The sequence below is a fragment of the Miniopterus natalensis genome, chromosome 15, assembly GCF_054644295.1.
Source record: "Miniopterus natalensis isolate mMinNat1 chromosome 15, mMinNat1.hap1, whole genome shotgun sequence".
Taxonomy (NCBI): Eukaryota; Metazoa; Chordata; class Mammalia; order Chiroptera; family Miniopteridae; genus Miniopterus; species Miniopterus natalensis.
This window is the reverse complement of record NC_142095.1, coordinates 49558919-49582509: the sequence shown is the minus strand read 5'-3', so window position 1 is coordinate 49582509 and position 23591 is coordinate 49558919. Positions and strand designations below refer to the sequence as shown.

At 37.0% G+C, this 23591-nt stretch overlaps 1 protein-coding gene across 2 annotated transcripts; it reads left to right on the top strand.

Annotated features, from left to right (window-relative positions):
- The first annotated feature begins 1236 nt into the window (after window positions 1-1236).
- On the top strand, window positions 1237-23393 carry UBA3 (ubiquitin like modifier activating enzyme 3). Of its 2 annotated transcripts, none has more exons than XM_087825107.1 (17): window positions 1237-1258; window positions 3153-3273; window positions 4747-4827; window positions 8747-8829; window positions 11489-11569; window positions 15493-15536; window positions 15894-15958; window positions 16258-16413; window positions 17191-17293; window positions 17428-17541; window positions 20754-20807; window positions 21321-21357; window positions 21441-21522; window positions 21861-21961; window positions 22075-22138; window positions 22232-22286; window positions 22595-23393. In XM_087825107.1, exons 1-17 carry the CDS (start codon window positions 1239-1241, stop codon window positions 22681-22683), a joined length of 1350 nt encoding a protein of 449 aa, XP_087681233.1. In that variant the 5' UTR covers window positions 1237-1238; the 3' UTR covers window positions 22684-23393. The 2 variants fall into 2 exon arrangements, with proteins under 2 accessions (XP_087681233.1, XP_087681234.1); XM_087825108.1 differs by lacking the exon at window positions 1237-1258 and adding an exon at window positions 1446-1482.
- The last annotated feature ends 198 nt before the right edge of the window (window positions 23394-23591 follow it).

The following is a 23591-nucleotide window of genomic DNA, read 5'->3' as shown; positions in this document are numbered from 1 at the left end:
ATCAGGAGTTATATTTTAAGAAACACTGTTGATTTCATTTAATTCTGAGTCTTACAAGGGGAATATTATTATCTCCAGTTTACCATGAAGACACAGATGTGGCCAAAGTCTCATAGGTAATAAGTAGAGAGTTAAAGTAAGCTCTTTCTGGCTTTAAATATCATTCTTGTCCACTCCAAGGAAGGCTATATTTGTGTATCTATATCTATATCTAATGTAGTAGGATTATTTTTCTGTATTCAGTCATACACACATCTGTCTATTTATCTATCAGTTTCTGACTCTGGAAGAAAATACCTAGTCCAAAATTATATTATCATTTATCTTTAGGCAATGAGATCATGAGTGTTCTAAAATAGTCTTTAATTTTTGTGCTTTTTCTCCACACTTTTCTTCTATCTAAATATTACATTTTCCTCAGAGAAAAATGTTTCTTTAATTGTTCCGTTGCCACTGAACGATGTGACAGAATGATGTGACACTATATTGACACTATATTAACATTAATATTAACACCAAGGTTTCTGTTTCGATCCCTGGTCAGGGCTCATACAAGAAGCAACCAACAAATGTATAAACAAGTGGAACAACAAACCAATGTTCTCTCTCTCTTCCCCTTTCTCTCTAAAATCAATCAAAAAATATATTGATATTAACAAAGAAAGAAAATAATATCTTCATCCAACTCCTATAAACTGATTTAGTGAAATTTTACTCTTAAAGTGAGTGCCTTTATGCAAAGATGTTGGAACTGTCCTGAAAATCAGTTAAGTGAAAATTCCCCTGATTCTTTGCCTCAGATGGAAGCTCTGGTATATCAGGGTGGCCCATCCAGGAGTTCTTTCATTGAGTATGCCGTTTTATATAATTATTTAACATATAAATTGTATAAACATATAATGTATAACGTCTATATTTAAAGCAGCATAACATTATGCACTGGCTAAGACTTATGTAATTAAGTGTAGTTTATCAGGATTATAATTAAATGAAAGCCTTTAAAACCCACCCGTATAAAGATAAATTAAAAAAAAAAAAAAAAAGCAGCCCCCCCCGTGCATCAGCGAAGTTGGTCCGGCCCCGCGGGCCCCGCCCCCAAGCCTGGCCACGCCCCACACTTTGCCACGCCCCCGGCCTGGCCCCGCCCCACGCCTGGCTCCGCCGGTCCCGCCTCAGGCCCCGCCCCCACGCCGGGTCCCGCCCACCGCGGGGGCGCCTGGGAAGAGGCGGAGAACAATATGGCGGATGGTGAGGAGCCGTAAGTACCCAGCTTCTCCAGGGCGCCTGCAGGGCTGGGTTGTGACCGAGCGCGGCGGTGGGCGGTCGCCTCCGCTACCCGGGTCCCCGCACCTCCCGCCCCGTCTCCTCGCCCCCCATCCTTTCGCGGCGCCCAATGTGTAGCGTGATGCTGACCCTTCTTTTATTCTCTCTTTCTTTTAGGGAGAAGAAAAGAAGGAGAATAGAGGAGCTGCTGGCTGAGAAGTTAGTGCTGCCGGGAGGCCGGGGCCCTCTCCGGGGACCCCCGCCTCCCCTCTCCCCAGGCCTAGGGGACCAGCCGCAGCGGGCCCGGGGGGCTGGGAGGGGCGCCCGGAGCGCGGGCCGCGCGGCCTCGGAGCCTGCACGGCCCGCCCGGTGCGGACCCGCGGTCTAGCGGGGCGACCTGCGCCCCTCTTCCTACATCCCAGTGGCCAGAGGCGTGACCTTGTGAAAAGGGCATCCTAACCTGAACACGAAGGGAATACTGGCCTTTCGTGAGCACTGAGAATAGCTTTAATTGCAGACTTCCAATGGGAAGTTTCTGTGGTTTCGGACTAAGCATGTCAATCATTTTTGCAGAATAATTGGCTCATAAAGGAGAGTTTTTACTCCAGAGAGGTTATGTTGCCCATTTATTACACACCCGGTTTCTTATCAGATGCTCAGTTTTGTGCGGTGAGAGATGTAAACAAAGTGCTTTCCAGCCGGCGGGCGCGGCGTAGTTGGTGCCCCCGCCCGCGGAGGGCCGGCGCTGGCGGTGGGTGTGGTGCCCCCGCGCCCGGGCCGGGCGCAGGAGCCCAGCTGCGGCTCGTCGCCTCGGAAAGTTGAATTTCAGTCGCAGTTAATTTCACGTTCCTCCCCACCTGTCCTTTCCGCTTTTGCTTAGAATGACAGTTAAAGTTTGAATCCTTGCTATATGCCAAGTATTTTACTAAGGCCTCTTATGTGGGTTATCTCGTTCTTACCCTAAGTAACTATAAAAATCTATAGATGAGGTTTATGGCTGTTAGGTAACCAGCTCAAGGTCACAGTGCTATTAATTGTGGAACCAAACCCAGCTACAGGAGCAAAACCTAAGGTCTTCTTCATTGCTAGGCAATACTTATTGGTCCTTTTTTAAAAAATTGGATATTAATAATATGTTTGCATGTAGAAGTTGTGGGGTTGTAGGAAGTTTGAAAACTAAAAATCATTACAACCACACATGAAATATGCACTGAAGAATCCGATCTTAGAACACACTTAGTTGTATGCTCTAAAAGATTTCCAATGCCTGTATGTGGCATAATTATAACCTAAAACTTTTTGTGTTCAGTGGCAACCAAAACTACCTCATAGTATTTAAAGATACTCTTTTTTGAAAATTGGGACCTGTTTCAGATAAAAAATGTGTGAAAGTTCCTTTCATCAAAAATGATCTTTAAATCACATCTTTCAAACTTGGAAAGGACACGTGAATTATATTAGATATGAAACATCACAATTCTGAAAGTGGAGTTACATATTTATTCTTCTCTTATAACTGATATTTCTTGATCCAAGTGTGTTGAAGGGATAGATTGGAGAAGTTTGCAAAGATCTTTTATAAATTCCAAATGTATAAAAGCCCATTTCTCACAGATTAAACAATATTCCAAGTTTAATTTTGGCTTGCTTTAGGATTCCAGAAACTCGTAGACTGAGTTATTTCATCAAACACATGCAAGTCTTAACTTGAAACAAACTCTATAAGAGCCAAGAAAAAAGTTAAAAGCATAAGCATAACCACATTAAATAATTCCCTTTTTATTTGAGCAGGTCTGGTGTTACCTTTTCATTTGGGGAAACCGTAGTAGTTGTAGGTGTGGTGTTTTTCATACTGACCGTTGCAGCTGAATTTACTGTGTTCTGTGCAGAATGGCTGTTGATGGTGGGTGTGGGGACACTGGAGACTGGGAAGGTCGCTGGAACCATGTAAAGAAGTTCCTCGAGCGATCTGGACCCTTCACACACCCTGATTTCGAACCCAGCACTGAAGTGAGAAACATTTATTTTTAAATAACTCCTCTAATAGTTTTGTTTAAAAAATAAAGTGCTTGCTTTTTCACTTGCTCTTATAATAAAAATACTAATACAATTGTATAAGTTATCTTGAATACTAAAGTGAATATTTGCAACTGATTTTAGTTAAATGGCTAATATTTGAGTCATTTTTACATTTCTCATGTATGTTGATATTTTTTGAGTAAAATAACTTTATAATCATTTAAAATTCTAACTTATGCTACACTTTAAATTTCAGTTTAAAATGATTTCTGAGACATTCCCCTTTTTAGTTTTGCTATAAGAAATTAATTTTGATAGGAAGTTAGATATGCTTGTTTAAATTTTGGAATTTAGTTTAAATGAGCATCTTTACTTAGGATTGAATATAAGTAATTGCATGTTAACAATTGTGTTACTGCTGTAAAACAGGAATAGAATTTTAGACAGATAGTGTCTGACATAAAGCAAATATTCAATTATATAAAACATTTTTTTATTACAAGGTAGAAAAAAGTATCCTTTATAGTAAACTTTTATGCCATTTTCTGTTTGTAAAAAGATACTGTTTTGAAATAGAAATATTGTGCTGCTCCTAGAAGTAAGCTACAGACTCTTGGGTTGTACCAGTGTTTCATCAGAATAACTTTTCTCTCCGTTAGTGTTTGGACAGAATTGACGGTTTCTGCCTTTCTTCAGTGCACCTTATTTTCCTGTGCTTGGATTTTTTTTTTTTTGCGTTATAATTTAAGATACTTAAGTGATTGTTTTAAATTGTATTTCTGTCGATAAGCAATTTTCTAAGAATTTTACCTTTTTTTTTTCTTCCTGACCTTTAAACACCTTGTACAGTGTTTGATCCTCAGTTGTTGTTTTTTTGTTTTTTAAATATATCTTTATTGATTTCAGAGACAAGAAGGGAGAGGGAGAGAGAGAGAAACATCAATGATGAGAGAGTCATTGATTGGCTGCCTCCTGCACGCACCCTGCTGGGGACAGAGCTGACAACCTGGGCTTGTGCCCTGACTGAAAATCGAACCGTGATCCCCTGGATCCTAGGTCGATGCTCAGCTGCTGAACCACACCCAGCCGGGTTGATCCTTGGTTAAGATTTTTACACTTTTCTCTTTTTAGGAAGTCAGTTAAATAATGAATTTGATGCTTTCCATCCCCTTTCAAGCTTAAAAAAAAAGATAACCTTTAGGCATAGCTTTTATAAGTAGCCTTTTAATTTCATGCAATAAAAGTCAGAGTAAAAACATTGAACTTGAAATGCTCTGAAATCATGAGGGTAATAGAATTTCTGGTTCTACCTTGTTCATAAATTTAAGAGTTTATTAAATAGAAAGTCTACTCTTGATCCTCATTTGCATTTTTTGTGGGAACATCAGAAACTATAGCTTGTTGTATTGATGGTACTTACATTTTTTATAACTAGGTTTTAATACGCCTTTTCATTCTTTACAGTCTCTCCAGTTTTTGTTAGATACATGTAAAGTTCTAGTCATTGGAGCTGGCGGCTTAGGATGTGAGCTCCTGAAAAATCTGGTAATGTATATATATATATATACACATTATATACATGCATATATATATAATGTGTATTTTTTTCTCCTTTGTGGTAATTTTCCTTTTCTGTCATAGTAGGAAATTTCTTTATTATGATTATTAATCATCTGTCTTGAGCCTTTGTTAGATAAGTTCAGATGAGATTCCACACAGTCTTAAATTGTAAAGTTCTCAATTATAAAATCATTGATAGAAATTCTTCTGTTTTTCTTCTCTGTTCTTTAAAAGAAGTCTTTGTGCTTCCTCTTGCAAAGTGCTCATTAATTTCAAATAACAAAATAACAAAACTGGTAATTCATATTTTAACATGCAGTTTGCAAGTATTTATTATTTCTTTCATTCCTTAAGATAACCTACTTAGATAGGGCAGACCTGTGGGTCAGAGGTTAGATGATTTACCTCACTTTTCTGGGTGGTAGTAGTGGGCCTGGAATCTAATTCAGGTCATCATTTCTTACAAGTGTTTTTTTTTTACTGAACCATGGGTTAATTTGTTTTTAGTGAGTATCATTTTAAGAGAGGGTACTATTTAGTGAAACTATTTTATATATGGATTGGAAATCCATAATTTTTGATTTAGTTAATTAGTTTCATTGACTTTTTTTTTAAAAATATATCTTTATTGATTTCAGAGAGAGGAAAAGAGAGGGAGAGAGAGAGATAGAAACATCAATAATGAGAGAGTCATTGATCGGCTGCAGCCCGCAACCTGGGCATGTGCCCTGACCAGGAATCGAACCCCGATCCCCTGGATCCAACTGCTGAGCCACGCCTGGCGGGCAGTTTCATTGACTTTTGATAACCACAAAGTAGGGTGTGTTTTTTTGTTTTTTTAAATAAGTGAATTGATTAAGAACTAATATATGCCAGGCCTCCATTGAAGTGTAGAAAAGTGGAAATGCTATGGTAGACTCCTTAAAAAATGAAGTGAGTAAAAGAACCAGATAAACAACCTAAAGAGTCGGCCTTGGGGCTAAAGTTTAAATATAAACAACCATATTAATTTTGCTAGGAAGTACTAACATCACTCCCAGTGATACTGCAAAAACTTAATACACTTCATGGTACTTAGTGCGGTGCTGGGTTCTGTGGGGTTTGTAGATCATCATGGTCTCTGTCCTTAATGAATTTGAAGTTTCAGTGGGGAGACAACTCACAAAAGAAATAGCAGTATGTATGATGTACTCTGGGTACCAAAAATGACAGTACCTTATCAGGAATAAATACTGACTGTGTGAACCAGAGTTCTGGAAGGGAAGGGTGGCAGTGGTTTCGATAGGCACTGTCTGCACACGTTCCCCAATGCTTAACTTTTTCCAGTTTGAAGCTGTTATTTGCAAATGAGCTATGTACTAATTTTAAATGTAAAGTAATTGAAGATTAGATCTGAAGAGTAATCATCAAGCAACTTTAGGAGTGGCCATGTTATTTATTGCATTATGATACCCTCTTACACTAAAGAAGAGAACTGAGGGTTTTCAGTTTTACTTTGCTTATATCAGACTTAAGTACTCAAGAGATACACATCTTTTTAAAAATTTTTTGTAAGCCCCCCAAGGCTCATTCTAAAAAAAAAAAAAATATGACATTAACATTATAATAATTATTTTTAATCCGCACCTGAGGATTTTTTTTCCATTGCTTTTCAGAGAGTGGAAGTGGGGGGAAGAGAGAGAGGCATGATGTGAGAGAGACACATCAATTGGTTGCCTCCTGCACTGAGCCAAACTGGCTAGGGCAACATTATTTTTAAAGAATGTCGCTAATTTTTTAAAAGCTATGTTTTTATTGATTTCAGAGAGAGGGAGGGAGAGTGAGAGAGAGATAGAAACATCAATGAGGAGAGAGAACCATTTGGCTGCTTCCTGCAGGTCCCCTACGGGGGATTGGGCCCACGACCCCAGCATGTGCCCTGACCAGGAATCCAACTGGGATCGCCTGGACCATAGGCCAGTACTCAGCCTCTGAGCCATGCTGGTTAGGCAACATTATTTTTTAAATTGATTTTTAGAGAGAGAGGATTGAACAATATAGATAGGTGTTTGTGGGGCTTACACTTTAGGGGAAGGAAAATGACAAGTAAAATACATAGTATGTCAGATGGTAATGTTTTGGAGAAAGGAAAGGTGGAAGATAGGCAGCCTGGTGGAAAGGAAAGAGGTTTATGAAAAGGTGCTATTTGAGCAAAGGGTGAGCAAGAACATTCTAGATAGAGGGACCAACAGGTGCAAAAGCTTTGAAGGGGGAGAATGACTATTATGTTCCAGGACAACAAGGAGGTCCTCATAGCTAAAGCAGAAGTGGGTAAGGGGAAGTATTTTCAGAGAGGATGCTCGAGAGGTAATGGGAGATGAAGGTGTTTGAAATGAGTATCACAAAAGGCTTTGGAGGTTACTATAAGAACTTAGCCTTTTACTCTGAGAAAGTCATTGGAGAGATTTAGGCAGATGAGCTGACTTGATCTGCCTTTTAACCTGGATCACTGTGGCTGATGTACTGAGGAAAGACTGCAGGAAAGATAGAGGAGGAAGCTGAGAGGCTAGGGAGAAGGTTTTGCAGTCATCGAGGCCAGAGATGGCTGACTTGGAACAGGGTAGTGTCGGAGGTAGTGAGAAGCAGTCAGATGATGGATATATTTGGAAGATGGAGTCAGTAGGATTTGCTCATGGATTGGTTGTGGGACATGAGAGAGAAAGGAGCCAAAGATGACACAACAAGGTTTTCCCTGAGCAACTAGAAAGATGGCATTAGCATTCACTGACATGAGGAGACTGGGAGGACAGATTTGGTGGGGTTGGTGAACAGGAATGGTTGAGTTTAGTTTTGGAAACTGTTGAGATGTCTGTTGGATGATGCTTATAAGATTGTCCAAGATCACCAGAACTAAGCACAAGGGCACTCTAGAATCTAGCCAGTAAAGAGGGTGGAAAGCTGAGTGTGGTAAGAGTGGTCAGGCTCTTGTGCATGTAGGACCAAGTGAAGAACGTGCTCTGAGGAGTTGACCTACACAGTGCTGAAGACTTCAGAGGGTAAGGCCGCTGGAGGTGGCCTGGGAGTTCACCAGGGAGTTCACTGGTGATCTAGACCAGTGCCTTTCAGTGGAGTGGTGTGAGGGAACATTTGTTTAGACATAAGCACAAGAGGGAGTTTGAGAGAGCAAGTATGGACAACTTTCTTGAGGGTTTTTTGTTACCATAGGGGCATAAAAATGGGGAAATTATTAACGAGTGCTTTAATTGAATTACTTAAACTGACCAAGGCCAGAAAAGCATAATTAATTAATGCAACTTAATTTTTTTCGCTTCTGCTGGTAAATTTGAGCAGTGGTTGTACTGTTAGGATGCGTGGCATTGTCACTGAAACACAGCAGGTTTTATTCTTCCCTAGCTGTTTCGATTGCTCGTTCTTGACTCAGTACTTCTAAGCTATTTCTTTTACATGTGCAGTGTACCTGTGTGTGTTTATGATATGTACCTTATAATAGTTATCTCTGAATCGTGCATGCTTAATGTTATATAAGCTGAGATAAAGCTTGTGTGAATTGCTTTTAACGACATTCTGAAAAACGACTAGTAAGTACAATAGTAAGACTGGTAAAATCAAAGTATCTAGCAGCAGCAGAGCAGCACACTTTACAGATGTGTTTATGAGATTATAAAACAGCTATGGAAAGTTTGAGTTCTCTTTGGTTATGGACTGCTGAAAACTGGGCAGCTACACATTTTGACCTTGCCAAGAACATAAATGTTACATACTTCGTAATCTCTATAGCGGTCGAATATGATCATGCAGAACTTACTATTGAGCATATGTGGATTTAGGATTATGTTGAAAATAAGTCTCAAATTTTTCAAATGTGAGAAAATTTCTGCTTAATTGGATTTTTTTATCTCCACAGGCTTTGTCTGGTTTTAGACAGATTCATGTTATAGACATGGACACTATAGATGTTTCCAATCTAAATAGGCAGTTTTTATTTAGGTAAGTTTTAATGTCTAACAAATTTCCAACAAGTTTATGTGATTTGGGGGTAGTTGTGCTCTGAAGGCACAGGGTTCAGCCTTCTGGTGATTTCATAAGATACCAGTAGCCGGAATATTAGGCCCTAGTGAGATACATTGGTGGGGACATGTGAGCTAGTATCTGAGTGGTGACTGGGACAGTGATGTTGTGATGGAGTATGAGCTTTTTACAGAAGGGGAAAGGAGATGAAGAATGATACAGAGAAAACAGAGCAGTTGAAATGGAACAAAGGGATCATTACCTTAGACATACATGAAATACAGAATCATCTTGGAATGGCTTGTTAGAGAGTTTTGAAAACTGGAGATGGCACACATACACAGATATGAGGAAAAGTTCATTAGTGGATGTTACTATGTAACATGTAGGGTTTAAGCGGCTCCATAAAAGTGTCTCTCAGTTAAAGAATTACAGATGTGGAGAGGTAATGAACTTTTCATCTTTCAATAGTGAATAGGTTACTGACAAAGCAATCATTTAATCATGGGTATGCAGGGTGAAGTTTCAGCATTGGCATAACCTCTATCTTTGTGGAAGTTCTTAAAGAGATTGAAGGTTAAACTAAGTCAAGTTAATGAAATTTGCAATGTGAACTCTCCATTTAACTTTTTGTTTTTTTTCTTTATTTTTTAACTCTTGAAATTTTCCTTCTCTATAGAAAAGTTTTGGTGCCCTTGCCAGTCTAACTAATTTTGGTGTATAAATGTTTTTTAAAAAACCACCACTGAATTAACTGGTTATGATAATAATGGCCATGCCCTTTAATTTGTGGCTAAAATAATGAAAGGTCTTAATGATAGTTAACGTGTATTGAGTGCTTAGGATGTATAATAAAGTACTTTCTAAGCAGGCTCTTTATGTTACCTCATTTACTCTCATCAAACCTTCACGGTTGTTTTCAAGGTTAAGTAATTAGGCCAAATGTTTGTATTCAAGGTGCAGCTTTTAGGTGAAACAATCTGATTCCCTAACCCTGGAATGGTAAACTTGCAAAAAGACCCACAAAAAAAATCCAGGAGTTACTTTGTTTTGGATCTACTGTGAAAGCACATACAATCCACACCTTAAAAGACTCTTGAAAGTCTCCTTTATCCCTTTTACATTCCTGAAGAGCTCTGTGTCCAGAGTGGTTGAAATCAAGTTCCTTGATTTATGCTGGAGCCTTTTCTGTTGCAAGTTAGGACAAAGTTAGAATAAAACTCTTACCGTAAGTTTTGAATGAAAAAAGAACACTGCTTTATTGGAGAGAAGAAAATTGACTCATTAAAGTATTTTTCTTTAATATTCCAATTTTAAATACAATATTTCTAATAAGCACATTGATTTAAAAATTTTTATTATTATTTTTAAAGTGTTTACTCTGTACTTAGATATGAAGGAATACAAGGAGAGAAGAGTATGGTCGTTCTTCCTGGTGTTCTGTCTAGCAGGTGTGATAGACATGTACATAACAGAAATACATTGTGAAGAGCAGTAGTGGAACTCCTCCTGGGTCCGTGTGTGAGGGACTGACCTCCCTGAGGACAATGAGGACGTGTTAGGAAAGAATGTATCATTTGCACTGAGATGAAACGACAGAACTCATACCATTTCTTTCTTTTTTTTTTTTTTTAAATATATCTTTATTGATTTCAGAGAGAGGAAGGGAGTGGGGAGAGAGATAGAAACATCAATGATGAGAGAGTCATTGATCGGCTGCAGCCCGCAACCTGGGCATATACCCTGACCAGGAATCGAACCCTGATCGCCTGGATCCTAGGTCGATGCTCAACTGCTGAGCCACGCCCAGCTGGGCAGCATTTCTTATTTATAGCTGTGATTATTATCTAGCAGGGATCTTTCGAGGCCTTCTAGTTTTAGCTTCATGAAAATATGGGTGACATTTGCAATTTAGGTAAAGTCTTCGGAATTATTCCTTCTTCAAAAATGGAGTTACAGCTTCTTTTTTTTTAAATATGATTTTATTGATTTTAGGGGGAGGGAGAGAGAGAGAAACATCAGTGGTGAGAGAGAATCATCTATTGGCTGCCTCCTGCACACCCGGTACTGGGAATCGAGCTTGAAACACCAGCATGTGCCCTGCCAGGAATCTAATCAGTGATCACCTGGTTCATAGCTCGACAACGCTCAACCACTGAACCACATTGGCTGGGCAGTGGTTACCACTTCTTATGGGACACAAAATGGGATAAATGAAGGTTCCTGCATCCCGAGAATGAATCTCATTGTGTGTATGTCAGCCAAGACATGTGTAGTAACACTTTGAAGTTCTGGGGTGCAGGGTAGATACTGAAAGACTCTAGGTCTGGGATAATTTTTTTTACAGTAAGAAATGGCCAGGAAACATGCCATTATTATGCTTTACCTAGAGGAATAAAACTCCACATTTTCGTCTAAATACTTACATGTGTCAGTACTTGTAACTACTTAATTTGGAACATCAACAAGGGTTGGCATTTGGTGTTGACTGGCTGATTATTCATCACAAATACTTAGATAAAAATATTTCTTCTAAGTATTCTCAGTATTCTCTAATTAATGCGGATATTTTTATGTTTGAAATTATGTAGCTCATCTAGATTTATATCATGAATGATAAATATAATTTTTCCTGTAGGCCTAAAGATGTTGGAAGACCTAAAGCTGAAGTTGCTGCGGAATTTCTAAATGACCGAGTTCCTAATTGCACTGTAGTTCCGTATCCTTTTGACAAAAAAAAAATTACTTAATTTTTTAAAGGTTTTGTTTTTTTCTTTGCTATGAAAGACATGTTTAACACAGAGAATGCGGATAAGCAAAAAGACAAAGATCAGCAGCAGTAACATTTTGCTCTGATTTCTTCCAGTTCTTTCTTTAAGGTTATATACATTTTTTTGCCCTAATTTTTAAATTATGCTTCTATAGTCAGTACTGTCATTTATTCTGCGTTATTGCCCCTTAAGTTCAGGATCAGCTGCATGTCTCCTCTACTAGACTAAGTCCCTAGGCTGGATCCAGTTAATCTTTGTGTCTCCTTAAGTAGCAGACAGAATAGAGTCAATATATTATTAACCAAATGGAAGTTGTGTCAGAGTCAGTTTACTTTTACAAGAAGTATGTTTTTAAAAAAGAGCATTCACACTTGGTTTTCACACCTTTATATCAGGGGAATTTTTATTATTTTATAGAAATTCAGGAGATGGGATTTGCTGTGTAGAAAATCCTATAGGACACAGAGTCATCAATTATATTTCAAAATACAATTGTATATCTACGTACTGGTGGTGAACACGTGGGGAACTGAAATTTAAAATTCAATGCCATTTACAACCACTCAAAAACCTTAGGGCTGAATAAAATATGTGGGGTTTATATGCTGGAAACAGCAAAATGCTGATGAAAGAAATCAAAGAAGATCTAAATAAATAGATATTTCATGTTCAAGAATTGGACAGTTCAACATAGTAAAGATGTCACTTATCCCCATATCTGTATCCAAATTTAACACAATCTCTGCCAAAATCCCAGGAAATTTTTGTCAGTACAGACAAGATTATTCTAAAAGTGATATAGAAAGACAAAGGAATACCTAAAATAATGCTGAAAAAATATAGTGGGAGGAGTTACTATCTAATTTCAAGAATAATCAAGACTGCATAGTATTGCCAGGGAGAGAGATCAGTAGAACAGAGTAGAGAAGACAGAACTAGCCCCATGCATGTATGGCTAGTTGATACTTGACAAAGGTGCAAAAACAATTCAGTGGAGGAAGGATAATCTCTTTAACAAATTGTGGTGAAGCCATTAGATACCCATAGATAAAAAAATGCATCTCGACCTAACCCTCAAAGTTACAAAAAGTAACTCAAAATGGATCATAGGTTTAAGTGTCAAATATAAAACTGCAAAACTTTGGAAGATAACAAAGGAGAAAATTTTGGGGATCTAGAGTTTGGTGAAGTGTCCTTTGACCACATTAAAAACATGATACACAAAAGAAAAAAGTTGATAAGTTGAACTTCATCAAAATTAAAAACTTTTGCTTTGTGAAAGGCCCTGTTAAGAGAATGAAAAGACAAGCTGCAGATTGGAAAATATTTAGAAAGCAGGTATCTGACAAAGGACTCACATGTAGAATATATAAAGAACTTTCAAAACTCAACAGTAAAAATAATGCAATTAGAAAATGGACAAAAAAAGGAAAGGATATTTCACTAAAGAAGATGGGAAAAAACACATGAAAAGATGTTCAACATCTTAGCTATGAGAGAAATCCAAATTATGACCATATTGAAATATTACTAGTCCACCTATTAGACTAGCTAAAATAAAATAATAGCAAATGCTGGCAAAGGTACAGAAAAACTGGATCACTCATTGCTGGTGAGAAATATAAAATACTATAACCATCTGGAAAGTAGTTTATTTCTTAAAAACCTAAACATACATACACTTTCCTTATCACCCAGCAGTTTCATTTGTGGGCATTTATACCAGAGAAATGAACACTTAAGTCTGCATAAAAACTTGTTCTTGATTGTTCATAACAGCTTTATTTGTAGTAGCCCCAAACTCTTAACAACCAAAACAGCCATCAGTAAGTGAATTGTTTAATGTGACACAGCCATACTATGGAATAATACTGAGCAATTAAAATGTACAAACTAATGAAACAATAGCTTGGACGTCAAGGGCATTACGCTTTATGAAAAATGCCAGTCTCAAAAGGTCATATATTGTATGATTCTACTTATATAACATTCTTCAAATGACAAAATTATGGAGATGGAGAGTAAATCAATAATTGCCAGGGCTTAGGCATGGTGGGCCAGGGAAGGGGTGACTCAAAGTGGGTAGCATGAGGGAGATCTTTGTGCTGATCGATTGTTGTGTGTCTAGACTGGTGGTTACACAGATCTACATGACACAATGATACACACTTGTACCAATGTCACATTCCTGGTTTTGTTATACTAATGTAAGATACAACCTTTGGGGGAAACCTGGTGAAAGATATAGGACCTTTCTGTACTATCTTTGCAACTCCTGTGAATCTGTTACTTAAAAATAAAAAGTATAAAGATGCAAATGCAGGCCCCTGTTAGGGAGAAAGAAAAAAAATGTACACTTTGTCTATCCCCATTATTCAGATCTGGGAAACTTTGGATATTTTGTAGAATTGCAGGAGGTGGGATTTCTTGGTCTGGCTCCATGGGGCCCTCCCTTATTGCTGTTCCTCCAGTGTTTGCTCTGGTTTTCTTTTTTAATTCTCACCTGAGGACATTTTACCCATTGCTTTTGAGAGAGAGAGAGAGAAACATCGATGTGAAAGAGACACATCAATTGTTTGCCTCCTACACGTGCCCCAGCTGGGGCCAGGGATCCATGCTCTTGGCCAGAATCGAACCCAGGACCCTTCAGTCTGCAGACTGACATTCTCACCACTGAGCAAAAATGACTAGGGCTGCTTGGGTTCTCTTGACCTTTCTGTTCTGGTTGCCACTTATGTCCTGTTTGCCTGACTTCAAAAGAAACGGAGTTCTGAATGGGTGAGAGCTAGTATCGAATTAATTTTTCCATAGCTTTGTTTGTAGGTCAAAATAAATCTAGGGCAACTATATATTCCTCTTTTTCTATTTTGCTTTAAAAACATATATAATGGATTATTTATTGTAATTTTAGAGAAGTATAATTTATATATTATTTAACAAAATTACTCCATTAGAAAAATTTAAGTGTTTTGCATTATGGGTTGTTAAAATATTAAGTGCTATGATTGATTCATACCCAACCAGTTTTGAATGGGATTCCTTTTGCAGCCTCCAGGCAGGGTAAGACTGCTGATGGGGGTTGGTTGGGTAAAACCGAGAGACTTGGAAAATAGTAAAATGAGGGAGGAAGAAAAAAAGTCATACCTCTTTCCACCCCTACCCCCACTCCTCAGAAAAACCAACAATAACAAGTCATTGGCAACTGAAAAGTTTTTGGAAACTTCTGGGGCTTTTGTTTTAATTAGCTTTGCAGTAACTCTTCAAATCACCCAGCTGTGAATATGACCTATGATATGCTTGTTCCCCTCACTAAACAAATGTTTATTGCCTCTTGGCTTGATGCTGACGGTTGCGGACACACATGCTACTTTCCCAAGGCCCATGATATTTAAAAAAAATTTTTTTTATTGATTTGAGAATGGTAGAGAGAGAAACATCAATGATGAGATAGGGTCATTGATCGGCTCTCTCCTGCTCTCCCCCTGCTGGGGATCGAGCCTGAAACCTGGGCCTGTGCCCTGACTGGGAACGAACCTCAGTTTTGCGGATCATAGGTTGGTGCTCAACCCCTGAGCTACACTGGGCAGGCAGGGCTCATCATTTTATATAAAAACGAAAGCAGAGTAGAAAATTTTACAGATGCATAAATATGGGCGTTCCGGGATGAGACTAAGTATAAGTAGTTGGGGAGGAGTGTTAGAAAAGCAGTTTTGTCAGGAGGTGGCTTATGTTCATTTTGTCAGTCCTTGAATTCCACTATTTTGAAATTTATCTATTTCGTTTTAAATACACATAAGTTTTTTTATGTTATTGTCAAATTCACTTTACAAGTTTTGAACGTAGCAGCTCAAGTTCCTTTACTTATATTCAGACATTTCAACAAGATCCAGGATTTTAACGACACTTTCTATCGACGTAAGTTCATTTGAAATTCAACTCTCACTGAATTCTAAGTGTTTTTCAGTTGGTCGCTATTTGAAAATTGCTATTTGACGGCTATTCAGTTGTTTTCGTCTCTTGGTGGTGTTTTCAGTAAGGTTGTTGATGGATTGAAAAGAGCACAGTGCCATTGTTTTAATTCTTACTTGACACCATTGACTGCATTTTTCTATGCTGACTTGAGTAAGGATTATTCAAGGATTAGGAGAGGGGTGTGTATGTGTGTGTGTGTGTGTATTATACTAAAAAGGTTTTTTTTTTTGTATTTTCTTGGTGTAAATTATGTTGTACCATGGCACTTTTAAAAATGAAACTTGCATTTTTTTCTTGTAGAATTTCATATAATTGTGTGCGGACTGGACTCTATCATAGCGAGGAGATGGATAAATGGCATGCTGGTAAAGACTGTTCAGTTCTCTGAGGTTCTTGCTATTGCTTTTAACACACTGGAAATGAGAATTGCATATCATGCTTTTGAAAAATCAGTTTATTTAATTTCCATTCAGTTCATGTACCTCATTGTTTATTGCTAGTCGTTAATTTCCAAGTGAGAACCCAAACTGCTAATACCGTCACCCCTTGATTTGATATATTAGACTCAGTCATGCTGTTGACTTGTGGAATTACTCAGCAGTGTGCTTTTTCTTGTGAATTCTTATCCCCCTCTCCTTTTAAACCCTTCAAATAATTTTCCTAGATATCTCTTCTAAATTATGAAGACGGTGTATTAGATCCAAGCTCCATTGTCCCTTTGATAGATGGGGGGACAGAAGGTTTTAAAGGAAATGCCCGTGTGATTCTGCCTGGAATGACTGCTTGTATTGAATGCACACTGGAACTGTATCCACCACAGGTAACCCCAGAGCACTTGCATTTGTTATACAGTATCTTGGGATGGAATTATCTTTGAAATATTAAATCTATTCAATATGTAGGATTTTTAATTAGGGGTCACCATATTTTTAAAATCATGCTAAGAAGAAAGATAATAAAATATGAAATTCTGCTCTATTTGAGGAAAGATATGGACTGAATATCATAGTTTTGATACTATTATTTTCATAATTAGTATTAATTTTTAATTTGGGGAGTAGGGATTAAGGGATCAATTTTAAAACTGTATGTTGGATAGAGCTATAATCTGTTTTTTTTGGTCTTTGCTGTGATTGTTTCAGGGAAATAAAGATACCGGGGATGAGAATGACCTTTCCAAAGATGGTTTTTAATCTATACACCCACTTTAAAGGGCAGTTAGAATTATGATTTGTTTATGAGTATTCACTTGGAATTAATTTAACTCTTGAATTTGCTTTTGTTTTATTTTATACCTTCAGATTTAAATCAGGTAAACATAACAAAGTGCTCGTATTTGAGAATTTATTCAGCACATTGTTTTACACAGTCTAACAAAGTTAAATGTATACAAGGAACCCTGATTTACAGGTCAGTCAGCCTGGATGAAGTGACTCAGGTGCTTTTAGAGACCTTAATGGTGTGAGAGTTTTGTTTCTATAAGCGGAAGGCCAAGGTGAATTATAACAAACTTACAAACTAGGTCATAACTAGAAGTTACATTTTTAAAGTAATTCATTGTTTTAAATCCACTAAAACGGGCAAACTGTGGTTTTAGGTGAATTTTCCCATGTGCACCATTGCATCTATGCCCAGGCTACCGGAGCACTGTATTGAGTATGTAAGGATATTGCAGTGGCCTAAGGAGCAACCTTTTGGAGGTAACAAACCTAATCTCATAATCCAGAATTGCATAAAATATTTATTCGTCTATATTACTCAGTTGGATAATTACGTTAAAAACAAGCTGACTTATGTTTACGTTTCTGTCTGTCTCTCCTGTTTTCCCTGACAGAAGGGGTTCCATTGGATGGAGATGATCCTGACCATATTCAGTGGATTTTCCAAAAATCCCTGGAGAGAGCATCACACTATAACATTAGGGGTGTTACGTATAGACTCACGCAAGGTAAGTTAGTGAATTTCTGTGAATAATGATCTTGGGGTGATCCCTTTTTTACTGGCCGGGGATACTTTGGAGGAAGTAATTGATGTGATTTTAGGTAGTTTCATCACTTGAAGTTCAGTAAAGGGACCGTGGAAGTCATCGTTTTCAGGTGCCCAAAGTTGGTATGAGGGAAATGAGCTCTGTAGAATCCGTACTACTACTTAGCTAGGAGGAGTTTAATAAAATCATTGACTTTTATTTACTTAGTATTGGAAGTTGACTCAGTCACTTTATCTTTCACTGAAGAGCAGTTTATTGCCTCCTGGGCTGTCTGTTCCACAGTTGGACAAGACTTAGACAGTTATTCTATATATTGAGCAGAAGTCTCCATCTTTAGTTAGGTCTGAGTATTGTCCCAGGGAATACTATATATGTATAAATCTAACTCCCTCAAGTAATAGCACCTAACGTGTTGAGAACCGTGGTCACGTTCCCTCCAAATCTTTATCACTGTCATGAACCTCCCTAGTTCCTTTAACCCTTTGACATGGCACATGACTTTAACTCCCTATTAGGTTGTTTTCCTCTAACCATACTTCAGTTATCCATACTTCTCTGAATTAGATTAGAATATAGCATAGAATATCTACAATAAGAATATTTTAGATAATACCCTTCTGATAACTCTGACAATTGATGTATTCTTAGAGAAGAGCAGGTTGTTTTTGTTGTTTATTTGTTGTTTATGTTGATCCTATACTTTCAACTTTTTGAGGTAATTGTCTACTAAAATCTAGTTTTCTCCATGTATGCAATTGCTAAGCAACACCTGCAAGACCGAATTGGCAGAGAATTGACAACTGAATCATACTTTTGATCTGCCCTAGATTTTAGATTTTATCTCTTCCATTGATCTGACTTTCTTGAATACTGCTATTTCTTTTTCTTGTTCACAAGGATGTCATGAAAGATCTTTCCGGATGTTCTACTGAAGCCTGGATATACTGTCTTCCATATTTCCCTGGGTTGCCAAGCTAGTCATAGTAACTAAGTGAGACTAGTCCAACATGACTTGTCTCAGTGAGCAATCATAATGCTCAGTCTTCGTGATCAATGCTTCCTAATCTAGGTACTCACAGTTCATCCTTTATAGAATTTCATCCAAAATCATTGCCAAGTTCCCAAGAAAGAAATTTTGTCTTCTTTTTGAAAATCTGCCATTTCTCTTCTGTGATTATTTCCTTATATACACTGATGTTCTAGTAATGTCATTTGAAAATTCCATTCTTACACACTCCTTGCTGCTTTCTATACTCCCCCTCTTCTGACCTGCTTTGTGTTCCTTGAACATACCAAGCTCATTCCCATGTGAGAGCCCTAGTACTCCTGATCCTTATGCCTGGACTGCTCTTCCTTGGATCTCAAGGCTGGCTGCTCATGTCTTAACCATTTCTCCTGATCATTTACCGAAAATGACTTCTTAGCCATTTACTATTTTATCTTTTTATAATTGCTCAGAACTAATGGTGGTCTCACTTTTCTATGCAAGAAATACTTTATACTTACACTCTCATATATCCATGCTCTGGGGCCTTTGCCCTCGCTGTTTATTCTACAGAAATGCTCTTTCCCTAAGTCATTGGCGTGGCCATGTCTTTCTTATGGTTTGGGTTTCAGCTCAAATCACCACCTCCTCAAAGAGGTCCTCTGTGACCATCCAGCTGTTAACATGTACCTTGTTTTACTTTTCTTCATAGAACTCTTCAGTATCTGAAATTTTCTAATGTACTTAAGTGTTATCTCCCACACCAGCATGAAAGCTCTATAAAAGCAGGTGATTTATTTTTATTTCTGTTTTTGCGTAACAGTGTCTGGCATATAGTACTGATTTGGTAATGGTCTGAATTAACAGATGAGTTCAGCTGGCCCTGATCAGGAACTGGAAGCTCTTTCCTGTGTGTACTCTCATTCATCCTCTGTACCATTGAGCAGGGTGCATGCTTTGCAGCCTGACGACTGAGGGCCTTTACAAGGAGTACAGAAGCAAAACGGGACGTGAAGTCCAGCTTTTTTGAAGGATGGAGGTTTCGGGGAGTCTGTCCTTTTGGCAGTGCTTTTGTTGGGCAATGTCTTTTCTACTCCATCCTGTTTGTGACTATCTGCTCCTCCTTTCAGTACGTCTTCCTATATGTGGCTCACTGGAGAGCATCCAGTTTAACCATCATCAGGCTGGCTCCTCCCTATTTCTCCTGCTCTGAAGTTATACGTAATCATATGGTCAGAAACAACTTTTTAAAAACAGCCCTCCAGACTTAGAACTGACTTCGTGCCTTCTTAGATATTTGCTGCTTTTCTGAAGTTTTTGAAACCTGTCCACACTGGGAGTCCCATCTTTCATGCTCCCTCCCACCCCACCATAATTAATATGGTTACTTGCTTTTGTAGTTTTTGTTTTCTAAAGTGAACAGTTCAGATGTAGCTATAAAATAGATATTTAATACTTAAAAGTTGTTTAAGGTAGAGCTTTGTTCATTCCTAATCTGAGTACTGATATAAAAGGTAGGGTAGAACTAGAGAACTGTGTTTACTGTTTTGTGTAGTGCAAGTTTTAGAGTGAAGATAATAATGTGGAGCAGTTTCTTTGTTGTAGAGTTTTGTGAACCAAATGGCTGAGGAAAAGTTAGGTAATTCTTATTCTTCATAGTTTACCCAGACCATACTGGTACAGCTTTATGTCATGTGTTGGTTAAGATTGTGCACTTGGGGGCGATTTGGGTCTCATATACTACCCCCATCACTTACTAGGGGTATGGCTGTGGGTGTGGTTTCGTTTCTCTCAGCCCCATTTTCTTTGTCCTTAAAGTCAGAGTGATACGACGAATGTAAGGATACTAGGAAAAGTCAGTGATAATACGCTTAATTTTCACAGTGTGCCTGGAGCACACTAAACACCAGTGGTTAGCCATATTATATTATGATCCCATCTTTCTTTGAAGCTTAGTGAAGAGTTTCCTTTTCTTTGCTACTGTAACTTCCTTAAGAATCTGAACATGCTACAAAATGATGGGAATGTGGAACAAAGTAGTTTCATGGCTCAACTTAAGTCTATTTTGTCACTTGAAAGCCTGACAAATCAAGTTGTGGAAAATGATATTTAATAAATCATATTGTCTAACTTAAGATACCTACTTTTTGAAAGAAATGATCCTGTTTTAATCAGTGTATTTTTTCAGGCGTAGTGAAACGAATCATTCCTGCAGTAGCTTCCACAAATGCAGTCATTGCAGGTGAGTTTAAAAAGGCCATTACATAATGCTTTCTTTCCTTTAATTTTTGATTTAATACCTAAATTGACATTTTTGCAGCTTCTGGATCTCAGAAAACTGGTATAATAGGAATTTTATATCTTCTAAGATGGATGGTATAATTAAACTGTCCAAAAAAGAATAAGCTATTGGACCTTGTATATAATTTGTATTGTATTATGTCATAAAGTGCTCTGTAGTAAGCAGACATTTTTGTACCATTTCTTTTTAATCACTGTAACAAGCTGCTCATTAATCTGAAGAGGAGGAAGGGAAACATGAAATGTTATTCTTATCACTTGGATTATACAAAACAAATATAAAATATGTTACTTTTTCAGTATTTTAAAAATGAGTATATACTTTAATCTATTTTTAATCAATAGCCTTGTAAATTTAACTGTTCTGATTTACAATCAACTTTCTTAAAATGTTCTAATTTTAAATGTCTAATTTTCATTGAGTTAAAGCACCCTTATTTTCTCCCCTTTTCAGCTGTGTGTGCCACTGAGGTTTTTAAAATAGCCACAAGGTAATGAGTTTTATTTTTAATATGGATGTAAATTTGTTTTGATCTGGCTCAGTTATGTAAATGTGGACATTTTTTCATTACAGTGCATACATTCCCCTTAATAATTACTTGGTATTCAATGATGTAGATGGACTGTACACATACACATTTGAAGCAGAGAGAAAGGTTAGTAGTATTGTACTAATGAAAACTTGTTTTGATCATGCATACTTTGATTTTTAAATATTAATTACTGGTTAGAAATATAAATGAAATTGCCCATACCCTAAGCATTTTCTAACTTCTAGAACCTTAGTCACTGTATATCTTTTGTAGTGTAGCCTGTGTAGCAAATTAACTTAGGAAAAATGGCCTATTATGAAAGGCATAGGTTTCTAAAGCGTAAACATTTGTTCATAGGAAATACACATGGTTATAAAACAAGTTCATTTTTACTTCATTATTATAAAGAGACTGTTGTTGGTACATGTGCTGCTATGATTTATTGTTTTTTATGTGTGTAGGAAAACTGTCCAGCTTGTAGCCAGCTTCCACAAAATATTCAGTTTTCTCCATCAGCAAAGCTACAGGAGGTTTTGGATTATCTAACCAATAGTGCTTCTTTGTAAGTGTTCTGGACTTCTGTTGTGTTGTAGAAATAATTTTTGAGATTTTAAAACTTTAAAGACTAGAATTGTTTTTTAAAAAGTGACCTTTGATTTCCCCCCTTATAATTAGGCAGATGAAATCTCCAGCCATCACAGCCACATTAGAGGGAAAAAATAGAACACTTTACTTACAGGTGATAAGTGTTCAGATTTTCTTTCTTTCATAATTATATTAAAAGTTTAATTTTATTTAATGTGTTTTACATTAAAATAATTTTGTTTTCTAGTCGGTAACCTCCATTGAAGAACGAACAAGACCAAATCTCTCCAAGACATTGAAAGGTATTTTAAATGAGTACATTTACTGATCAGCTTCAGTAACAGACCCTTCTAGATTTGCTCTTAATACCTCCAAATGATGATTTCATCATAATTACTTATATCTTTAGAAATAATAATAGAATTGCTCTTTTAGTAGAATACATAAAAATTTCTAAAGAAAGCAAATATAATATTGCCTTGATTAAAGAGAACTGGGTTTTGATGTTTATCTCAACTACAATATTCTGTAGTTTGTATATCTGGTGGTGGTATTGTTTTTGTTGAGACTTTTTTTTCCTCTTGGGTTAATTATACTTTTTCTGTTTTAGAATTGGGACTTGTTGATGGACAAGAACTGGCAGTTGCTGATGTCACCACACCACAGACAGTATTATTCAAACTTCATTTTACTTCTTAAGGACAATAAATCTGCATATAATAGAAAATTTATGGAAATGCTATACTTTGTGGATGCTAAGAAATTTAATTCATTCATTTTTAGCATTAGTGTTGCTGAAATTTGACTTTTTTTTTTTTTAATGAGTCACTCTTTTTTACCTTTATCACTTTCCCTTGAAGACAGAATTTGGGGTTGGTGCTTGTAAGCATTTTCATTAATAATATGAGAAATTGATGCCTAGAGAATACATTATGAGCAAATGTATTGCTTCTTTTAGAGGAGGCAGACATCCTTTTGTGTGTGAATTTTGTTATTATGGTCAAAGAGTGCATTCCCCAGTTTTCATTTGAGCACCCACATATACAAAAGATGTCCCTTTAAAGAAAATAAGAAAATTAAGTTATAAATAACTGTTATAACTTGACATCTGGAATATATTGAACATAGCCTGTATCTTACCTGTTTTAATATTCATTCAGTTGTGGCTGTTCAGATGAATATTAACTTTTCCAAAGGTTACCTTGCCCATGATAATTTGTAAATAGTGTTAGAGCTGAATACTGTGCATGGAAATGGGGAATATTTTCATGTTTACGTGCAGTGCCATAGAGTCCAATATGCACAACATTAAAGCCAAGACATGGTGGTTTAAAAGAACTTAATGTTTAAACAGTTGTCACTGATGCTTCCACACTATTTATTAATAAAATCATATATTGTCTACTTTTCTCCCTGAAACTTTTAAAAATGTAAAGGATAGTAAGTAGTTCTATAGTATTGTAGGAATAACTTTTAAATGTGTAGCAGAATTACTAATACAGAATTTTATGGCACCTGAATTAATATTTTTGCCACAGTAAATATTTACTGTTTTAATTTAATTTGCTCTAACATAATGAAATGGAATAACTGTATTTTTATATTAA